General features: G+C 41.0%; 1 protein-coding gene across 4 annotated transcripts in view; it reads left to right on the forward strand.

Moving 5' to 3' along the window:
- Nucleotides 1-23412, forward strand: part of taf1 (TAF1 RNA polymerase II, TATA box binding protein (TBP)-associated factor) — a 62326-nt gene that overhangs the window by 31752 nt on the left and 7162 nt on the right. For all 4 annotated transcript variants that reach the window (XM_066715377.1, XM_066715379.1, XM_066715376.1 and 1 more), the window contains 11 exons: nucleotides 4404-4534; nucleotides 4713-4793; nucleotides 11259-11408; nucleotides 11642-11761; nucleotides 12057-12232; nucleotides 17421-17656; nucleotides 17827-18034; nucleotides 18234-18399; nucleotides 18724-18935; nucleotides 22989-23097; nucleotides 23241-23339. In XM_066715377.1, the coding sequence (XP_066571474.1) occupies nucleotides 4404-4534; nucleotides 4713-4793; nucleotides 11259-11408; nucleotides 11642-11761; nucleotides 12057-12232; nucleotides 17421-17656; nucleotides 17827-18034; nucleotides 18234-18399; nucleotides 18724-18935; nucleotides 22989-23097; nucleotides 23241-23339 (1688 nt within the window). The remainder of the gene's footprint in view (nucleotides 1-4403; nucleotides 4535-4712; nucleotides 4794-11258; nucleotides 11409-11641; nucleotides 11762-12056; nucleotides 12233-17420; nucleotides 17657-17826; nucleotides 18035-18233; nucleotides 18400-18723; nucleotides 18936-22988; nucleotides 23098-23240; nucleotides 23340-23412) is intronic.

Genomic DNA, 23412 nt, shown 5'->3' on the forward strand with positions numbered 1-23412 from the left:
CGAGAAATGTGTTGATCGGTGCAACGTCAATATCCATGTTGACAGCCTACTCACTGGCAAGTTGTTGATCTTTTGGGAAGGGGAATAATGTTACTTCCTCCTCATCGTCTTGATAATCATCTTTGGCTTTTTGACGGTTTCCACTGTGTTGTGTACAGCCAAAAGCCATACAGTGTGTCATGTTGGCAAATGGCAGCTGCCTGTGCGTTCATAAATATATAATAACTCTAGACTATTTTCGACTTATTTAAAGCAATATATACATAAGAAAGTTTATAAACGAGAGGAGGCCATTCGACCCATCGTGCTCGTTTGGTGTCCATTAATAACCAAGTGATCCAAGGATACTATCTAGTCTATTTTTAAATGTTCCCAAATTTTCAGCATCAACCACATCGCTGGGGAGTTTGTTTCAGATTGTCACAACTCTCTGTGTGAAGAAGTTTCTCCTGTTTTCCGTCTTGAATGCCTTGAAGCCCAATTTCCATTTGTGTCCCTGGGTGCGTGTGTCCCTACTGATCTGGAAAAGCTCCTCTGGTTTGATGATTTTCATGATTTTGAAAACTTGAATCAAGTCCCCCAGTAGTCTCCTGTAGTCTGTTCCAGGGTGAAAAGGTTCAGTTCCTCAGTCTCTCAGTAGGACATTCCCTTCAGACCTGGAATAAGTCTGGTTGCTCTCCTCTGAACTGCCTCTAGGGCAGCGATATCTTTCTTGAAGTGTGGAGCCCAGAACTGTACATAGTATTCCAGTCCCTTTTAATAACCTGTGCTGCCGAGATTGTATCTGCTGAGCAACCTATTTTAGTATCATCTGCAAGTTTGACAAGTTTGCTAACTATCCCAGAGTCCAGATATAGATTAGAAACCGCACCGGCCCTAGTACTGATCCCTGTGGAACTCCACTAACAACCTCACTCCAGTTAGAAGCAACTCCTCTAATCGACACCCTCCGTTTCCTATAAATCAACCAGTTCATAATCCATCTACTTACATTACCCTGAATGCCTACAGCTTCCAATTTGAGGATCAGTCTTTGGTGTGGAACCTTATCAAAAGCTTTTTGGAAATCTAAGTATATCATATCATATGCCTTCACGTGATCTACAGCTGCAGTTGCATGTTCAAGAAATTCTAATAGATTAGTAAGACATGATCTGCCTCATCTAAACCCATGTTGACTTTCTTGTGGATTGGTATGACATTTGTCGTCTTCTAGTCAGTTGGCACATCCCCTGTTCTAAGTGTCATTTGGATTAGTTTAGTTAGCGGCATATGAATAATCTCCCTCATTTCTTTAAGTACTGTTGGAGATACACCATCTGGCCCAGGTGATTTGTTTGTTTTTAATTCTGCTAGTCCCTTTAGTACCTCCTCCTCATTTATCCTGATCTCTCTTAGGGTTTGACTGGACTGGTTATTAACCTGTGGCATGTTATCTGTTTTTTCTTTTGTAAAAACCTTTTTTTAAATACTTATTTAGAACATTTGCCACATCTTGTTTGTTTTCCAAGATTCTTCAATGTTTGCCCTTTATTTGTTTCACTTCCTCCTTTATTGATCTCTTGCTGTTGTAGTATTGAGAAAAGCTCTTTGCATTAGTTTTAGCTCAAAGAGCTATGTTTCTTTCTATTTTCCTCTTTGCTTTCCTGATCCCTTTCTTAAGATCTCTTTGTAGTTCAACATTGTATTTTGTTTTGTCTATCTTTTTTGTATGCGCTATACAACATTTTCTTTCTCTTGATATTTTTTTGCATACTTCTATTAAACCATTTTGACCAATGTTTTTTGGTCCTCAATTTCCTAAGTTTTGGTACAAATTTCTCCTGAGCCTCAAGTATTATATTCTTAAAATATAACCATCCATTTTCAACTGAATCTGTATCCAGTGTGCTCCAGTCTAACTCTTCTGAGTGCCGCCTCATACCTTCAAGGTTTGCTTTTCTTAAATGTAGACCATTGTTTTAGACTTGGTCCTTGTTTTTTGAAAGAATGCCTCAAAGCTAACCATATTGTGATCACAGTTTGCCATTGGTTCTCTAACTAGTGTCCCTCTGACTCTATCTTGGTCATTTGAAAAGATCAATGCATGCGCTCTCTCTGGTTTGTTCCCTGACAAATTGAGTTAGAAATCAGTCATTTACCATCTCAACCATTTCTATTTCTGCTTCTGTAGTCCCAACTGGGCTTTCCCAGTCTCTGTTTGGGAAATTGAAATCCCCCATTATAACAGCCAGAACCTTGCTACATGCAGTCCTGATTACATTGTACAATGCAACATGAATATGAATTTCTGAATATCTGAGTTGGGTGGTCCATAATACACTCCTACCACTAATGCTCTGTATCTTTTGTTCAACAGTTTAACCTACAAAGATTCTGTTTCGTTGCTAGGTTCTAGTTTGAGTTCTTCTGCCTCAGTGTCATTTGTGACATATAATGCTACCCCACCACCTCTTCGATTTTGTCTGTCCCTCCTAAACTGTGTGTATTCTTTCAACTTGTATTCATCCCCATTACTTTCTGTAAGCAATGTTTCTGTCACTCCTACAACATCATAGTCACACGCCAGCACTGTGGCTTCTAGGACTTACATCTTGTTCCTTATAGTCCTGGCATTGAGGTACAAACATTTCAGGACTTTCCTACTAGTAGTTTCCCTTTGTTTTCTTTCCTTAGTGGAACATCTCCCATTGTCAGAGCTCCCTGCCCCCCTGGTCCCTAGTTTAAAAGATTCTCAATTACTCTGCACATACGCTCTCCCAATGCATTAGCCCCCGTTCTGTTTAGATGTAGACCGTTTGGTTTGTACAGGTCCCATATATCCCAGAAGAAAGACCAATGCTCCATAAACCTTAAACCCTCTTCCCTACACCAAGATTTCAACCACGTGTTAAACTTCCTAATCTCTGCCTGTCTCCCTGGCCTGGCACGTGGTACTGGAAGTATTTCAGAGAAAACTACCGTGGAGGTTATGGTTTTCAACATGCCGACAACTTTCACAAATGAAATCTTCTTGGATGAGTTAATCCAGGAAGGCAATCATTCTGCAAACCTTGTCTCTTGGTTACTGTTCCCTAGTCAACTGCTTAACTTTTTGTGACCGAGATACAGCGCAGCTCTTTTTCAACAGCTGTTTTAAGTAGCTTTTGTCTACCTGCAACCAGTTCACACTCAACTGGCTCCACCTTGAAAAGAATTCCTGCTAGTCCTTGACTAAATCACCTTTCTACAACATATTTTATTTCACCAACTCAGCAGGTGAACTGAATTGACTGCAATTAAGGCAAACTACAGACAAGAAGAACTTAAATTAAGGCAGTGGTTTTCAAACTGGTCCTGGAGTACCCCCTGCCCTGCTGGTTTTAATTGCTTAATTGAATCCTTAATTGACCTAACAAAGCAATTCACCATTCAATTAAGTACTTTAGACCTAGGTTGGAACAAAAACCAGCAGGGCAGGGGGTACTCCAGGATCGGTTTGAAAACCCCTGAATTAAGGCAAAGTTAAAACAAAATGAGGAATGCTAAGACTGCTCTGAAATTAGGAAAACAACAAGATGGCTGCCTCTCACCTGTACTGTCCTGTGTCTGTTTGTGACAACTTCTGTGTATTGATAGGGCTATATGAAATCCGTTTTATTTAGAATTTTCAGATTTTTTTCATGATCTCAGTTTTAAAAAAGCAGAGGGGTATGGGAGATGCACAAGAACGTGTTTTAAAGGTTTTTGTGTACTTTTTATTGATTTTTATTTTCAAGCACCCATTTTTATTAATTTAGCAGCTGGAAACCCTGAAACATATGTGCAGATGGACCTAATTTCCAAACAGAACAAGATTTATTTAATCTTTCCTCTCTCTATTTATTTTTAATTTTGGTATGGAGTATATACTGTAATCTACAGCCCAAAACCCTAATGTAAAAAAATAATAATAATCTAACTATATATCCATAAACTACATTATAATATTATTCTAAAATATATGCTACCAGTCAAAAGTTTTAGAACATCCCCATTTTTCTATTTTTTTATTGAAATTTAAGCAGTTCAAGTCCAGTGAATAACCTGAAATGGTACTAAGGTAAGTGGTAAACTGACAAAGGTTAAAAAAATATATTAGGTTACCAATAACTGAAAAATAATGTACATTTTAGAGTTATATACTGTTACTACACCCTCTTAAGCATTATTTGGCATTGTTACTTACAGCTCCTGTGCATATAAAGCATATTTACTTTTATTCCAGGCACAAATCAATAAAAAAGTGCAAAACGGTTAAACAAATAATGACCAATAATGACCCCTGCCTCCTCTCTCTCCCACTGTCTTATTTGCACTCTCCCTCTCTTTCCTTCTTTCCCTCTCCCCCTCTCCCTTCACCTTTGTGCTGTCTCTCTGCCCAGGCATGGACTCTAACTGGTGGGTGCTGAAGCCTGACTTTCGACTGCCCACAGAGGAAGAGATCCGCGCCATGGTGTCCCCTGAGCAGTGCTGTGCCTACTACAGCATGCTGGTAGCTGAGCAGAGGCTGAAGGTATAGGAGATAGGGCTGGGGGACTGGCTGGACTGGGGAGTGGGAGTTCACCCTCTGTCCACCCCTTTGAAACTCAGTCAAATTTAAATTGATTTTATTGGCATGACCATCAGGTGTAGTGTTCCCAACAGCACATCTAATCTCTCGTTGTTTCTCCCTCCCTCTCCCGCCACCCCAGGATGCTGGCTATGGTGAGAAGTCATTCTTTGCTCCCGAGGAAGAGAACGAGGAAGACTTCCAGATGAAGATTGATGATGAGGTGAGAGGCGAAAGGGTCCTGGGGTAGGGGTCTTGCTCCACGGTATGGACCCTGGTGAATGGAACGGTATGGAGCTCTGACGTGAAGTAGTGGGCCTTAGGAGAGGGGCTCTGAGGTGGGGGTAGTGTCCAATGTCTCTGAGGTTCAACTTGCACGTGCGTGTGTCCCTGTTGATCTGGAAAAGCTCCTCTGGTTAGATGTGGTCGATGCCTTTCATGATTTTGAAGACTTGAATCAAGTACCCACGTAGTCTCCTCTGTTCCAGGGAGAAAAGGTTCAGTTCCCTCAGTCTCTCAGAGTAGGACATTCCCTTCAGTCATTCCCTGCATTCCCTAAAGTGCAGTTAGCTCAGAGACCTGACAGTAGAGCCCTACAGCAGGATTGGGATCCCATGGGTTCTGCTGGTATAATATATAGTGGGATGAATTTGCTTTGCTGCAGGCAGGATTGAGTGGGCAAAAAAAACAAACAAAAAAAAACACTGTAGTAAATTGTGGGAAATTCATGAAATTCACCAAATGTTACCTATTTGAGAAATTGCACTTTTTATTTATTTATATATATATATATATATATATATATATATATATATATATATGATTTTATTTTATTTTATTTTTTTATCTGCATGTTTAACTTCCTCATGCCAAATGCAGTTGCACTGGTTGAAGCCATTAGCGGTGCCAGAATGTTGGAAAATGCTGAAAAATACATCTGCACAACTCCTCATAAACCCTTTGACTGGCTGATGTGTGCTTTATTATACAGTATCTTTGGACTGTGCTCTACAAATGTTCTATAAGAAAAGTTCCTACATGAAGAAACATGTTCCTACAGAAATTAACCAAAGTTTTGGAATGACATTACAATTTTGTCCAATTTTAAGCCTGCAATGACACACTGCCACCACTGCTGACAGCGGGATCCCGTCTTTTCGTCACGCACTTTTCATCACACACATTTAATCACCGGTGACTAGTCATCACCATTTTGCATATTCATCAGCAATATGCATATTCAGTTACACATTACACACCGTCTGTCTCTAATATTCGTTAATGTCCCAAAACAGACTTTTAGACCGGCAGTTTTTCAAAGTACTTATTCAATTCAGTAAATAAATACGGAGGGTAATTTGTGCAAATAAACAAATAAATAAAAAAATAATGAAATACAAGGCCTACATGAATGACTAAATAAATGAAAAAAATAGCACACAGATAAATATATATATATACATTTCTGTTATTTATTTATTTTCAAAGTGCTTCACATTGTATAAACTAAAAAGTAAACTATGTATTTAATATTTTGAGTTAATAAAACGTTTTATGTTGTAAAATATAAATCGTCAATAACTGTGCTAAACACCTCCCTCCTCTCTGTCTCTCTCTCTCTTGACTAGTTAATAATAATAATAATAATAATAATATTCCCTCCTCTCCGTCTCTCTCGTGACTAGTTTATTAGGCTTCCATGCATGAAGTGCATATTGTTTTTGTTAGGATTTTTTTTTTTTTTTTCTTTTTGCCAAAACTTCAAAAAATTATTGCGTTTAGTTGCGAAATTTTGAAATGCTAAAAAATCTTCTCCAAAACCAACTGACACATGTATATGCCACTTAATTCTGATGCATACCTTATGCCCCACTATTATGCTTGTTCATCAGAAGTTGCTCGGTCGCACGCTTCGTCTGCCATGTAGCGTTCTCTGATTCAAACTATGGTGCCTTCACCTCCATGCCACATATGCCCACTGTGACACAAATTGGTGTGCATGACACTAGTACAGAGTACTACCCAGGTTGTTAAAGGCGAGTTGCCCCAGTGAAAATCATGGGTGCCATGGGCCAATGAAAAAAACGTATGCGCCACATCAGACATGTTACACATTTCCTGCACAATGGAATACAGTACACACATGAAACTCTGCAGATATATTTATGCCTATGCCTAACATAAAACAAGAGAATTACGTTTTTGGGGTACATGGTTAAGGCACCACATTGGAGTTAACATTTTTCCACGTGAGAATATTAAAATGGCTTCTGCTCTGGGAATATGAAGCCCATTGTCCTGAAACTTTGTTTATATTACGTAGATACAGCTATCTTTCAAACTTGTAAAAGGAAAGTGGTTGCGTGCAAAAACATGGCCATCACATTGGAATATATTTTCAAACATGTGAAATTTGACCCCAGAGAAAACACACAAGCCAAATTCAAAAACTCACCAAACTTTGTACAATAATAAATGGCAAAATAATGTTGAATTTTGGTTAGTTTCGTCACCATTGGTTACACGGCATGGTGGCAAATTGCTTGACAAGATGTCATTTATGGCAGCAAATATCTTCCAAACTATAGAGCCTAATATACTTAATTTTTCAGTGATTAACACTAGTACAAAGATCTGTCAAAGTTGATAAAGCGAAGTTGATAGGACAGAAAACACAGCTGCTGTACACCAATCAAAATAACAGCTTCACATGTCAGCCACAACATGACATTCCTTATATAGACCTCTACTTCCATCATGAGGACAAGTTTGGAAATTGCATTCTTCATCTTGAATGACACAATAATGAAAATGTCACGTATATGCTAGAACTGAGTGAAAAATACAATGGTACCTTACATAATTGATGCATGCAAGCAAGAAATTAATATTATAGTCCAATGACAATGAAATACATACAACAAATGACAAAAGATTGAAAACTTCAAATGTATACTACATTGGATTGAAATTGAAAATTACACATTTAATAACACGTGCATTTAAACTACAAATGCCTGCTAAAATCTGAAACCTACTGATACAGCTTTGAAGCCTTAAAAGTTGCATGCAACTTCTAGTTATTATTATTATTCCCCCCTACTCCCTGTCTCTCTCGCTACTAATTGTTATCATTATTATGTAATAATAAATATTTACAAAATGACATTTAGAAGTAAAAATAAATGCAACTTGTACAACACCAATAAACTTTAATTGAGTGACCATAAACTACAAATATTCACCTGGTGTACTGCACATTATGTATTCATGCTGGTTCATATGTAAGTATTCCTCCAATATGTATTACTGGAATATTAGGTCATATAAACAGCTTCCTTCACACTTGAATTAAAGTGTTGGAATATACTATTATGTAAGCTAGTATAGTGGTTAAGGTGCGCCCCTCTGAGCCTGAAATTGTGGGTTCAGTTCCTGATGGGCTGATGTAATTTATTATCTATCAATTCATATTATTATTTTGAAAATATATGTAAATATAATTTCCTGGAGTTAAACGGTATCAGGGTAGAATGAATGAGTATAAGGCAAGTAGTAAGGCTTTTACACAGCTTCTCCTAATTTGCATTACTGTTTAGAAAACGTGAACTTAGAGCAAAGGATCATTGCTATCCAGTTACAGTGGATCATTAATAGAATTCAGGCAAACTGAAAAAAATCTATAATAATAATAATGGGTCATCCACATATGCACTGACTTTAATAACAAATAAGTAAGGAAAGGAAATTATATAAATTGAAAGTAATTTCAAAGTTAAATGGTCTGGCACCGTGGTTGCATGATTTCTTGTTAAAATCATTTGAACAGTGACTCAGCCAAATTCGTAACTTTTGGTAATATTGTATATACAGAACTGTGCAGAATTGCTTGCTGTATACAGGATAGATGAAAAGGTGAAAATAAGATGTTTACTATGCAACGATACACACGAAACCATGGACATACTCATATTTTTCCCTTGGTGATATACTTTGCTTTTAAAAGCTGGAATTATAAATAACATACACATCAGAAATCAATGTGACAACCAAATGAAACATCAGGTGAGCAACTAAATAAGGTTTAGAAGGTAACTACAAATTGAAAAGCTGCAGCAGTTGTACTGCTTTTTTTTTTTTTTTTTAACCAGTATACAAACAGAACATAGAGAATAAAGTCTTTACTAATCTATTATTATACCAGATCTATTTGGATTATTACTAACTTAATTTAAAAATTATATGTTTAAATAGAATCGGGGTAGTTGATTTTTGAGATTGTTACTGGCTTGTAAGTTAAAATATTTGACCACGAGGGGACACTAATCCTGGCTACTTACCAATACTTTTAAACAAAAATTGTTGTCAAAATTTGCCTTAATATGATATCAATTTTTACGAGTCTGAAACCAAACGTTTCTCTACTGCAAACACCTGGAAGCCTCAAAAGTTGCCTGCAACTTCTAGTTGTGCTTGTCTTTACTTTTAGACCTCATTTACATCATTATTATTATTATTATTATTTATTACTTAGCAGACGACCTTGTCCAGGGCAATTTAAAAAATATATGAGCAATACAAAGTGCAATAATACAGTGCAGTTCAAGGCATAATACATTTTACAAATTCCAATTTACACAAGTGTATAGGAGATATACAGTAAACAATATATACAGTGCATCCAGAAAGTATTCACAGCGCTTCACTTTTTCCACATTTTGTTATGTTAGCCTTATTCCAAAATTGATTAAATTAATTATTTTCCTCAAAATTCTACAAACAATACCCCATAATGACCATGTGAAAGAAGTTTGTTTGAAATCTTTGCAAATTTATTAAAAATAAGAAACAAATAAAGCACATGTACATAAGTATTCACAGCCTTTGCCATGACACTCAAAATTGAGCTCAGGTACATCCTGTTTCCACTGATCATCCTTGAGATGTTTGTTCAACTTGAAATGATCAGTCTATTAATGGTAGGTGTATTTTAACAGTGAGAGACAGAATAACAAAAAAATCAAGAAAAACGCATTTCAAAAAAGTTATAAATTGTTTTGCATGTTAATTAAGGAAATAAGTATTTGATCCCCTATCAATCAGCAAGATTTCTGGCTCCCAGGTGTCTTTTATACAGGTAACGAGCTGAGATTAGGAGTACTCTCTTAAAGGGAGTGCTCCTAATCTCAGCTCATTATCTGTATAAAAGACACCTGTCCACAGAAGCAATCAATCAATCAGATTCCAAACTCTCCACCATGGCCAAGACCAAAGAGCTGTCCAAGGATGTCAGGGACAAGATTGTAGACCTACACAAGGCTGGAATGGGCTACAAGACCATCGCCAAGCAGCTTGGTGAGAAGGTGAAAACAGTTGGTGCAATTATTCGCAAATGGAAGAAACACAAAATAACTGTCAGTCTCCCTCGGTCTGGTGCTCCATGCAAGATCTCACCTCGTGGAGTTTCAATGATCATGAGAACGGTGAGGAATCAGCCCAGAACTACACGGGAGGATCTTGTTAATGATCTCCAGGCAGCTGGGACCATAGTCACCAAGAAAACAATTGGTAACACACTACGCCGTGAAGGACTGAAATCCTGCAGCGCCCGTAAAGTCCCCCTGCTCAAGAAAGCACATGTACAGGCCCGTCTGAAGTTTGCCAATGAACATTTGAATGATTCAGAGGAGAACTGGGTGACAGTGTTGTGGTCAGATGAGACCAAAATCGCGCTCTTTGGCATCAACTCAACTCGCCGTGTTTGGAGGAGGAGGAATGACCCCAAGAACACCATCCCCACCATCAAACATGTAGGTGGAAACATTATGCTTTGGGGGTGTTTTTCTGCTAATGGGACAGGACAACTGCACCGCATCAAAGGGACGATGGACAGGGCCATGTACTGTCAAATCTTGGGTGAGAACCTCCTTTCCTCAGCCAGGGCATTGAAAATGGGTCGTGGATGGGCATTCCAGCATGACAACCTATGACCCATGACAGCCTAGCCAGTCTCCAGACCTTAATCCCATAGAAAATCTGTGGAGGGAGCTGAAGGTTCGAGTTGCCAAACGTCAGCCTCGAAACCTGTGTGGGACAAAATCCCTCCTGAGATGTGTGCAAACCTGGTGGCCAACTACAAGAAATGTCTCACCACTGTGATTGCCATCAAGGGTTTTGCCACCAAGTACTAAGTCGAAGGGGTCAAATACTTATTTCCCTCATTAACATGCAAATCAATTTATAACTTTTTTGAAATGCGTTTTTCTGGATTTTGTTGTTATTCTGTCTCTCACTGTTAAAATACACCTACCATTAAAATTGTAGACTGATCATTTCTTTGTCAGTGGGCAAACGTACAAAATCAGCAGGGGATCAAATACTTTTTTCCCTCACTGTATGTAAACGTAACAGCAATTTGTCACAAATTGTTTTTAAGCAATGTAAATCAAGTTTTTTGGTTTTAAATAAAGGTTTTACTAATTAAAATTGTGTTTGAATTCCCATGATCAGTGTACAATATGTCTGCATTCTGGGATTAGCTGTATCTAAGGTTTTTGTGGTTGTGAGCAGGATAAAAAACAAAATCAAGCAACAAAGCGGGAACGGGTGGGAGAGGGTATCTCCTCTCTCTCTCCCCCCTTCCATTCAGTAATTGTCATTACCCACTCTCTCCTTGACCCCCCTCCAGGTGCGCACAGCCCCCTGGAACACCACGCGGGCATTCATTGCAGCGATGAAGGGGAAGTGTCTGCTGGAGGTGACAGGTGTGGCTGACCCCACGGGCTGTGGGGAGGGCTTCTCCTACGTCAAGGTGCCAAACAAGCCCACCCAGCAGAAGGTGAAGGGAGCTCGCTCTCTCTCTCTCGCACTCTCCATCTCTATATCTCTCCCTCTCTTTATTCTTCTCTCACTCTTTCCTTCAGCATCTGTGTGCATCTGTCGCTCCTTCCTCTCCTTCCATCTCTCCTGTGTTCTTTCTCTTATTCTCATTCCCTTTATCCTTGAATTGGGGATAGCCAGTCTGGGAAAATGTGAATGTAACCCTCTGTCTATGTGTCTGTCTGTATGCAGGATGACCGTGAGCCCCAGCCGGCGAAGAAGACTGTGACGGGGACAGATGCTGACCTGCGGCGCCTGTCGCTCAAGAACGCCAAGCAGCTGCTACGTAAATTTGGAGTTCCAGAGGAGGAGGTGAGGGGGGGGGGGGGTAAAGCCAGAGTGTGCACGTGAATGATAGATTACGAGTGTCAGAGTGCGCATGTGAGCAATAGATTGTGAGAGTTAGTGTATGCTGGTGTAGATTGTGAGAGTCAAAAAGAGTGCACGTGTGAGCAAGTGCTAGAATGAGTGCTTGAATGAGTGTGCACGCGTGAGCGTGAGAGTGCCAGAGTGCACGCGTGAGTGAGAGCATGCATGTGCTGGAGTGTGCGAGAGACCGTGAGAGTACCAGAGTGGATGTGTGACATGCTGTGCTTCGGCCCTGCAGATTAAGAAGCTATCCCGCTGGGAAGTGATTGATGTAGTACGCACCATGTCCACGGAGCAGGCACGCTCAGGGGAGGGGCCCATGAGCAAGTTTGCCCGCGGCTCGCGCTTCTCTGTGGCCGAGCACCAGGAGCGCTACAAGGAGGAGTGCCAGCGCATCTTCGACCTGCAGAACAAGTCAGCACGGCCGCCTACCCACTCTACACCCACCCCCTATATAACCAATCCTAGTCCTTAATTCATGGACCCCGAGAGATTAATTTTTGCCTGTAACAATCTGCCATCCATAGGAGTTTGTTTTTCTCTCCTCCATGTCTAATGGTTTATTTTATGTTGGCTTTATTTTAGGAGCCTTATTGGCATGACAATGAATTTGTGTTGCCAAAGCAATTGAACTATATAATAATAAATAAAATAATAAAACACAATGCCTTATAAAATGTACAGAAAACAGAAAATGACAATATAAATTATATTGAAAAGAGATGGTAATCTTAATATACATAAACAATGTACTTTTTGTTTTTGTTTTTATTAAACACAGAAATAACAAGAACATACACTACCGGTCAAAGGTTTTAGTATATCCCCATTTTTTCCAGTTTTTATTTAAATTTAAGCAGTTCAAGTCTAGTGAATAACCTGAAATGGTACAAAGGTAAGCAGTAAACTGCCAAGGGGGGGGGGGGGAGTCTCATTCAGATGGTCACAGATTACTCAGTTTCGATCGGATTTATTTGCAAATAGGCTTGTTTTTTTCAGAACAACATAACAATTAATCCAGTATATATTAATGTTCTATCAAACAGAAGTTCAGATCCAATTATGTCAAATCATTTTGTATTAATACACTGTAGAGTTTTCCATCTTGACATTTTGAGCTCTCTACGAGTGCGTGTTGCTTCTACGGATTTGGTTACATTTTGCTAAACAAAAGGATTCCATAATTAGTTTTTTATATCCAATTGTTTTTGTTCTGTCATTTCAGAATACATTGAGATGTTAAACTGCATACATTGTAATAAAAACTGGAAAAATTTAGGTGTTCTAAAACTTTTGACAAGTAGTGTACATCAGAAACTAGTATCTACAATTGCTCTGTCAGACTGTGCTCGTGTGCAGAGGTCACGGGTCATGGAAATCCTGGAAAAGTCATTGAATTTGAAATATTTTCCAGACCTGGAAATGTTTTGAAATGTCACCAAATATCCATAATTTTTGGGAAAAATCATGGAAATTTTAAATTGACCTGAAATGATCATGATCCTATTAATTTTGTTTGTCAGCTTATCATTCATGTAAATTGTAAAATCTAAATTAGGTGGTGAATCCTACTCTATCAATTTTTCAAGTTTCACATTTATCCATCAAATCCCACAAACATCTGAGCTTTAGTTTATAGTGGTTATGACAACCTTATTTAAATTGACCCATAGGCTACATATAGTCATGGAAATGTTGTATGAAGTCCTAGAAAAGTTTTTAAATTTAATTGGTAAAAATGAGTGGGAAACCTGATGCTGTGACAGGCAGTGATGTATAGGGCAGCCAGGGGGGCTGTGCTGTTTTTCTTTCTTATCCATTTTATCAAAGATTTGGTTGGCATTTATTATTTTATTAAAGAATATGTCCCTTATTTGGGCATATTTATTACACTGCATGAGAGTTCATCTCTGTCTCTACCTCTCCTGTCTCGCAGTGACCGCAGTGCCAGTCCTCTCTGGGCAGCCAGGTCTGCCTGTGTCAGCCTGTTTCTATGGCCAGTCTGTGGTCACTGAGTCTGTACTTGGTCAGGATCCGTCTCCACTTCATATCTCTGACACTGAAGAGAGACTCTGCCAGGGTATATTCTCTGTTTAGTGCCCGATAGCAATCCAATTTACTTTGGGATATAGTTTCATTGTCCCAGTGATCCAGATAGGAGGTTTTGGTATATTCTATTATTTGGTTGGCTCTGGTTGGCTGTAAAGCAGTTCTGACCTGAAGCTGGTTAGTGCTTTGGGGGCTCAGTGCTGTGAGCTTCAGGGCCAGCTGACAGAGGGGACTCTTCTCTGGGCTGAGCTCTTGGGTTTATAGGGCATTATGTAATGTGTCTCATGGGCTAATTTTGAGGTGAATTTTGAAATTTTAGTGCTCTTTTTTGAATATTGATGAGCAGCGGATATGCTAATTCTGCCCTGCGTGCATTGTTGGGAGTATTTCTCTGTACTTGTGATATGATTTTACAGAATTCGGACTGTAGTGTAGTCTTGCTGGCTGAGTGGACCCCATACTTCACTTCCGTATAGCCCAATGGGCTGGATCACACTTGAATATTTTACACCAGATTCTAACGGGTATATTTATTTTGTACAGTTTCCATCTGATGGCATAGAAAGCTCCTCTGGCTTTTTCTTTGAGCTCATTCACTGCCAGGCCGAAGTTCCCTGATGTACTGATTTTCAGGCCTAAGTATGTGTATTGTGTGGTGTGTTCTAGGATGGCGTTAACTAGGGTGAAATGGTGTCTGCTTTCCTGACATCTGGCCTTTTTTTGGAAGATCATGATCTTTGTTTTTTCATATTAACTGACAGTACTGCTCCAGCACAAGGTTCTGCTGAAGCCCTTGTTCTTAGAGTCCAGGGGCTGCTGACTGCTGCAACAACACCGCTAACTCATTAATGTACATATTAAATATTTAAAAAAAAATCGGTTATTTTGTGACCAAGACTTACTCCACACTTATTTTCCCTCCCCAGTTATTGGGGTCTAATTTGTCTCCACTCTTGTATATCGGGAATATAAGCCCATGGTTCCAAGTGTCAGGGAAGCAGCCTGCTTGAAGTACTAAGTTGAATAATTTAAAGAAGGCTTTCTGCAGCTCAGGGTTGCTGTGTTTAAGCATTTCCATTCTAATGTTGTCAGAGAGCTTTTCTTTTAGTTCTTCTGCAGTGATTTGGTTGTCCAGTGGGTTTTGATTGTTTTTAATTGTTGATTCAGTTTTTCCTGAATTAGTTGCTGTTCTAATTTGAGATCTTTTTGTGGGCGTTCAGCATATAGGTTTTCCAAAGTAATTTTAAAAGTTTTGTAAGTAATTTTCTGTTTCTAGAAAACATTGTTTGGCTAGTTCCTGAGGTGAGCTTTTACTTATATTCCACATTTCCCAGAATTGATTTTGGTCAATAGATTTTTCAATATCTGTGAGTGTTTTGTGTAGGAGTTTTTAATATAAGCTGTTTGTTTATGTATTTTCAGGGTCTCACAGTTTTCGAGGTGTAAATCAGGTTTTTTGGTGCCTTATGTTTTTGGTTTGATCATCATCAAACCATGTCTCAGCTGCTTTTGGTTGGTGGTTAGTTTTCTTAACTTTTTTGAGGTTAGCCTTAATCGCAGCTTTTTGTAAAATGTAATTGATCTAATGAACTGCCTGGTTTACGCCTGTCTGGTTGGGGTGGAATGGTATTAATTGGAAGGTATGGATGAGGTTTGTGATTTCAGGGGAATTGATTGCATTGGTGAATTGGTCCACACTGTTTGGAGTCAATGTATGATTGATTCAGGCTGTACAGGGCTGTGTCTGTGTTTTTCGGTGCTGTCCTGCTCTCTTCAGGAACACAGTGATCTGACAGTTGTCTGACAGGGTGGGTTTGCTGCCTGACAGTGAATGCACTACTGAAGGAAGGCTCCATGTCAGTGATGGTGTAGTCAACTACACTGGTCCCAAGAGCTGAGCAATGTGTGAACCTCCCTAAAGAGTGCCCTTTGATTCTGCCATTAAGGATGTACAGGCCCAAGGTTTGGAAGAGATGCGTTTAAAGTCAAAGTGAAAAAGAGAATCTGCAAATTGTTCAAGTAATCATCCCCGTCAGTCAATATTTGGTAGAGGCAGCTTTGGCAGCAATTACAGCCATGAGTTTGTGGATAAGTCTCTACTGCTTTGGACACAGCAATGTTTGCCCATTCTTCTTTGCAAAATTGCATATCAATCAAGTTGGATGGGGACCTATGGTAAACAGCAATTTTCAACTGTTTCCACATATTCTCAATGGGATTGAGGTCCGGGCTTTGACTGGGCCACTCCAGGACATTGACCTTCTTGTTTTTAAGCCAATCCAGTGTGGCTTTGGCTGTATGTTCGGGGTCATTGTCCTGCTGGAAGATTAATCATCTCCCAAGTCCCAGGTCTCTTGCAGACTTCAGCAGGTTTTCTTCTAGGATTTCTCTGTACTTTGCTGCATACATTTTGCCCTCTGTTTTTACAAGGTTTCCAGGCACTGATGCAGAGAAGCATCCCCATAGCATGATGCTGACACCACCGCGCTTCACGTTATGGATGGTGTTCTCAAGATGATGTGTGGTATTAGCCTTAGGCTTGTGCCAAATGTAGCCATAGAATCTTCCTCCACTTGATCTCAAAGTCTCCCACATGCCTTCTGGCATACTCTAGCTGAGATTTATTGTGACTTTTATTCAACAATGGCTTTAGTTTTACCAGTCTCCCATAAAGGCCTTTTTTGTGAAGGACCTGGGCTATTGTTGCAGTATGCACAGTGTCTCCCAGCTCAGCCATGGAAGACTGTAACTCCGAGATGCCATAGGCCTCTTGGTGGCCTCCCTGACTAGTGCCTTTCTTGCCCCGATAATACGTTTTTGAGGATGGCCTGATCTAGGCAGATTCACAGTTGTGCCATATTCTCTCCATTTCTTAACAATGGACTTTACTGTGCTCCGGGGGATATTCAATGCCTTGGAAATGTTGTTATATCCTACCCCTGATTGGTGCTTTTAAAGAACCTTATTCTGGATTTGTTCGTCTTCATGATGTGGTTTTAGTTAGTAATTGTACTAACCAACTGTGGGACCTCCCAGAGACGGGTGTATATAACCTGAAATCATGTGACACTCCATTCTACTAATCATGTGACTTCTAAAGACAACTGGTTTCACCACAGTTCAGATGTGTCATAGCAAAGGGGGTGATTACTTATGCATTCAATTATTTTCTGTTTTGTATTTGTAATTTTGAAAAAATTGCAGATCATATTTTTCACTTTGACATTAAGGACATTTTTTGTGTTGATCAGTGGCAAAAACTCCTGATTTTAAAACCATTCTTAAATCCAACAACTTAAAGAGGTTTTCTTTTAGGAGGTCATATTTTTTGTGGCTTCTCTTCCTTTCCTCTCTCCCCTCTTTCTACCCTTTACTCTTTCTTTTTATTACCTCCTCCCTCCCTGCCTGACAACTTCCTGTATGCTTACCGCCCAGGCAGGCAGACATGCAGCGAGCACTGACCATCTCATCGCTGTACTGCTGTGCATCTGTGTATTGGAACACAAGACCTGTCTTGTCACTAATGTCCCCCTTCCCTCCCCAACCTTCCCAGGGTGCTGGAGTCCACGGAGATTCTGTCCACAGACACAGACAGCAGCTCTGCTGAGGACAGCGACTTCGAGGAGATGGGCAAGAACATCGAGAACATGCTGCAAAACAAGAAGACGAGCTCGCAACTGTCCCGTGAGAGGGAGGAGCAGGAGCGCAAGGAGCTGCAGAGGATGTTGATGGGGGACGACAGTGGCCCTGACAAGAGCCGCAAGGACCGGCGAGACCGCAAGGGCTGCTGTGAGTGTGTATGTGTGTGAGCGTGAGTGTGTGTGGTGAGTTTGAGACAGTCTAAGAGCATGAGTGTGTGAGAAATTAGGAAATATTTCTGAGCTGGAAAGCCTGTTCGTGGTCTGAACATGTCCGTCTCTGTCTATCTGTCTCTCTGCTTCTCCGTCTCTGTGGTGCAGCAAGCGCTCTGTCCACCGGCTCACATAAGGATGATGACACGTCCTCGGTCACCAGCCTGAACTCCTCTGCCACTGGCCGCCGGCTTAAGATCTATCGCACATTCCGGGACGAGGAGGGCAAGGAGTATGTGCGCTGCGAGACGGTCCGGAAGCCCTCGGTCATCGATGCCTACACCCGCATTCGCACCACCAAGGATGACGAGTTCATGTGGGTCTGAGAGAGTGCATGTGTGTCTGTATGCATCGATCGGACACATGGGGACAAATAAGTTCTGCCCACTGTATTACCAGATGTGTGTGGCTGTTTGTCTCTCTGTGTATCTATTTGTATCTCTGTGTGTCTGTCTCTATGTCTTTCTATTCATGTAATTGTCTGGTTAATCACTGTCTCCTCCCTGTGCCTACAGCCGGAAGTTCGCCCTGTTTGATGAGCAGCACCGTGAGGAGATGCGCAAGGAGCGGCGCCGGATCCAGGAGCAGCTGCGCCGCCTCAAACGCAACCAGGAGAAGGAGAAGATAAAGGGTCCACCCGAGAAGAAGCCCAAGAAGATCAAGGAGAGACCTGACCTCAAGGTGCCAGCTACTGTGCCCACTGTGTGCCTGTGTGCTGCTTGGGCCACAGAACCCTGAGCATGCTCAGTACTTTACACAGTCTGGGCACTGCCCTGATAATTATTACTGCCAAGAGTCAGAGTCTGGATCTCTTTAAAGCAAGGAGCTGATCCCTCCCTTTCCCCTGCAATACAACCCCCTCCATCTACAGAGGGCAGGGGAGTGGGGGCAGGGTGTTCAGGCTGGACTCCCTAATCAACATAGTCATTCGGGATCATCACTCACACACTCTCTCTCTGCTCCCTCTCTCTCTGTTCCCTCCCTCCCTCCCCGTTCTCCCTGTAGTTGAAGTGTGGTGCCTGTGGCGCAATCGGACACATGCGGACCAACAAATTCTGCCCGCTGTACTACCAGACCAACGCGCCACCCTCCAACCCGGTGGCCATGACAGAGGAGCAGGAGGAGGAGCTGGAGAAGACGGTGATCCACAATGACAACGAGGAGCTCATCAAAGTGGAGGGCACCAAGATTGTGCTGGGCAAGCAGCTCATAGAGAGGTACGGTTGTCTGCAGCCTGAGCGACACACTGTGCTCTGCAGCACTGACTGTAATACACAGGCATTGAAGCACACTGACTGTAACACAAACTGGTACTGTAGCACACTGACTGTAATAAAATCTGCCACTGCAGCACACTGACTATAATACACACCAGAGATGATCTCAAGTCTAGGCTCTAGGCCAAATGTTATGGTCTCGGTCTCGACACCTCTGATCATGGTCTCTGCATGTTTGTCATGGTAGCAGTCCCCCACCAGTTTTATGAAATATACATTCAATACCCATACAAGTATTTCAAGTAACATATTGTAATGAGATGCCAACTCCTGGCTTAATGGTATTGCGTCCGTCTTTTGAAATAGAACAAAAAAAAAAAAAATGCAATTTGACTAAATATTTAACTACAGTGGATTGCATAAGTATTCACCTCCCAGTAACTTTTACACATTTGTAATGTTACAATCTGGAATGAAAATTTATTTATTTCGAATTCTCTTTTTGATTAACACCACATGCACAACACCGTGAAGGTGCAGAAAAATTTTTGTATTTTGAAACAACAGTTAATTAAAAAAAAAAAGAAGTAAGTTGCATAAGCATTCACCTGCCTGAGTAAATACTTAGTAGAACCATCTTTTTGGGTAAGTCTCTACCAGATTTACACATCTGATTCCTGTAATATTTGCCAGTTTTTCTCTACAAAAATGCTCAAGCTCTCTCAAGTTGGATGAGCAACATTGGTTAACAGCAACTATCAAGTCTTGCCACAGATTATCAATTGGATGGAGGTCTACGCTTTATCTGAGCCATTCCAAGTAGGTTTTCCTCAAGGATTTTCTTATATTTGGCTCCATCCACGTTGCCCTCAATCCTGACAAGTTTCTCAGGCCCTGCCGATGAAAAGCATCCCATAACATGATGTTGCCATCACAGTGATTTACTTTATATATTTGGATATTGATATTTTTAAGTATCTTAAATTCATCTAAACTGCATCTTTTTGATGATTTTTGAAAGTACAGTACAAAAAGAAGTCGTTTCTAGTTAATTTCACATGGTCAACCTAAATGTCACCACAATTACAGAATTTGCTCAAAATTAAAACCGCTAAAATTTAGAAATACACAGAAGTAATACTCCGAGAAGTATTCAACACAGCAAACCCACCCGGACGATTTCTCTGCAAAGGAAAGAGAACACATCTGCACTGAGTTGGACACACACATTTACAATCAATGCAAAGTAAGCAATGTACATCAGAACATAAGAAAGCTTACAAACAAGAGGAGGCCACTCAACCCATTGTGCTCGTTTGGTGTCCATTAATAACTAAGTGATCCAAGGATCCTATCCAGTCTATTTTTAAATGTTCCCAAATTTTCAGCTTCAATCGCTGTGGAGTTTGTTCCAGTTTGTGACAACTCTCTGTGTGAAGAAGTGTCTCTTGTTTTCTGTCTTGAATGTCTTGAAGCCCAATTTCCATTTGTGTCCCTGCTGATCTGGAAAAGCTCATCTGGTCTGATGTGGTCTATGCCTTTCATGATTTTGAAGACTTGAATCAAGTCCCCACATAGTCTCCTCTGTTCCAGGGTGAAAAGGTTCAGTTCCTCAGTCTCTCAGTAGGACATTCCCTTCAGACCTGGAATAAGTCTGGTTGCTCTCCTCTGAACTGCCTCTAGGGCAGCAATATCTTTCTTGAAGTGTGGAGCCCAGAACTGTACACAGTATCCAGATGAGCTCTAACTAGTGCATTGTACAGTCTGAACATTACTGCCCTTGTTCTCAATTCTACACTTGTGACAATATACCCTAGCATTTCGTTTGCCTTTTTTATTGCTTCCCCACATTGTTTAGATGGAGAAAGTGAGGAGTCCACGTTGACTCCTAGGTCTTTCTCATGCATTACTTCATCTAGTTCACTTCCTCCCATAGTATAATTATAGTGGACATTTTTGTTGCCTGCACGTAATACCTTGCACTTGTCCACATTGAATTTCATCTGCCAGGTGTCAGTCCATACCTGAATAGTCCCTCTGAATAGCCTGTGCTGCCGAGATTGTATCTGCTGAGCCACCTATTTTAATATAATCTGCAAATTTGACAAGTTTACTATCAGTATGCCAGTTTGCCATTGGTTCTCTAACTAGTGTCCCTCTGACTCTATCTTGTTCATTTGAAAAGATCAAGTCCATGCATGCGGTTTCCCTGGTTGGTTCCCTGACAAATTGAGTTAGAAAGCTGTCATTTACCATCTACCATTTCTATTTCTGCTTCTCTTGTCCCAACTGGGCTTTCCCAGTCTATGTTTGGGAAATTGAAATCCCCCATTAAAACAGCTACATCCTTGCTACATGCAGTCCTGATTACATTTTGCAAAGCAACATCTTTCTGAATTTCTGAGTTGGGAGGTCTGTAACACACTCCTACTACTAATCCTCCAGATTGTTTATTCAAAAGTTTAACCCACGAAGATTCTGTTTCATTACTAGGATCTTATTTGAGTTATTCAGCTTCAATGTAATTTCTGACATATCATGCTACCCCACCACCTCTTTGATTTTGTATTTTTGTATTCATCCCCATCATTTTCTGTAAGCCATATTTCAGTCACTCCTACAACATCATAGTCACACACCAGCACAGTGGCTTCTAGGTCTAACATCTTGTTCCTTATGCTCCTGGCATTGAGGTACAAACATTTCAGGACTTTCCTACTAGCAGTTTCCATTGTTTTTCATTCCTTAGGGGAACATGTCCCATTGTCAGAGCTCCCTGCCCCCCTGGTCCCTAGCTTAGAAGATTTTCAATTACTCTGCACATAGCTCTCCCAATGCATTCGCCCCCCTTCTGTTTAGATGTAGACCGTCCAGTTTGTACAGGTCCCATCTATCCCAGAAGAAAGACCAATGCTCCATAAACCTAAAACCCTCTTCCTTACAACACAATTTCAACCACGTGTTAAACATTCTAATTTCTGTCTGTCTCCCTGGCTATGCACGTGGTACCGGAAGTATTTCAGAGAAAACTACTGTGGAGGTTCTGTTCTTTAGTAACTCTTTAAGTTTGTCTTGCAGAACCTCTACCCTACCTTTTCCTATGTCATTGGTTCCAATGTGGACCATGACCAGTGGATTCCCCTCGGCTTTGGCCAGTAGCCTGTCTACAAGTTTAGGGAGATCTGCAACCTGAGCACCAGGCAGGCAAGATACCATGTGGGTCTCCTTATCACTAGAACACACTGTGTTATCTACGCCTCTAAGAATTGAGTCTCCTACTATAACTAACCTCCCTCTTCTGGGGGGGGTGTGGGCACCATGGTGCTCTGGTACTCAACTCACTTCCAGCAGTTGGAACCTGTTAGGCATTTCTAGCTCTTGGGATGTCTCTAAGGGTTGTGCGTGCCCTTTTCTGCGGCTACGACCTACTGTAACCTAGCCGTTCTCTACATATTCCTGCTCTAAGTTCTCAACTCTCCTAGGTTTTGGTGTACACCCCATCTCTCTCATGGGCTGATTGACTAATTCTTCCATATCACTAATACAGTGCAGATCAATAAGCTGGGCCTCAAGATCACGGATCTTGATCTCTAGGACTTCAACATGCCAACAACGTTCACAAATGAAATCATCTTGGATGAGTTCATCCAGGAAGGCAATCATTCTGCAAACCTGACACTGTAGTGGCCACATGCTTCTAAATTTAATCTAATTTAATCTTTCTATACAGCTGCTTAAATACCTTTGTTTTCAGCTTCTAGCCACCAATTGACACCTCACTGACTCCACCTCCAGATTTCTAAACTAGGTCACCTTTCCTTCAGTCTAGTCTAACCAACACAACAGCTCGACTGAATTAACTACAATTAAGGCAAACTAGGAATAAGATTTCCTTCAATTAAGGCGAATCTAAAAACAAGATTAGGAATGCTAAGACTTTCTGAAAGTAAAAATACAACAAAAAAGCTCTCTTCTCTGTCTCTCACCTGTCCTGTGTCTGCCTTTGTTAACTCCTAAACACTTCTCTTAAGTATTACACTCTGCCTCCCTCAGTGCGGATGAGGTTCGGCGCAAGTCTCTGGTGCTGAAGTTCCCGAAGCAGCAGCTGCCACCGAAGAAGAAACGGCGTGTGGGCACGACCGTCCATTGCGACTACCTGAACGTGAGGACAGCCACAACCTTTCATCTGTTTGTGCGACTGTTGTGTTTTCTCTGTGTGTATTGTGTGAGTGTGCGTAATGTGTGATTCATGTTGTGTTGTGTGCGACTGTGTATTGTCTTGAGTGACGTCTCTCTCCCTCATAGCGGCCACACAAGTCCATCCACCGGCGCCGCACTGACCCTATGGTGACCCTGTCCTCTGTGCTGGAGGGCATCATCAACGACATGCGTGACCACCCCAATGTGAGTGTGCCCCGAATCCCCTCTGCCCCCCCCCCCCTCTCTCTCTCTCTCTCTCTCTCTTTCTTTCTTTCTT

This window comes from Amia ocellicauda, chromosome 10, assembly GCF_036373705.1.
Source record: "Amia ocellicauda isolate fAmiCal2 chromosome 10, fAmiCal2.hap1, whole genome shotgun sequence".
Taxonomy (NCBI): Eukaryota; Metazoa; Chordata; class Actinopteri; order Amiiformes; family Amiidae; genus Amia; species Amia ocellicauda.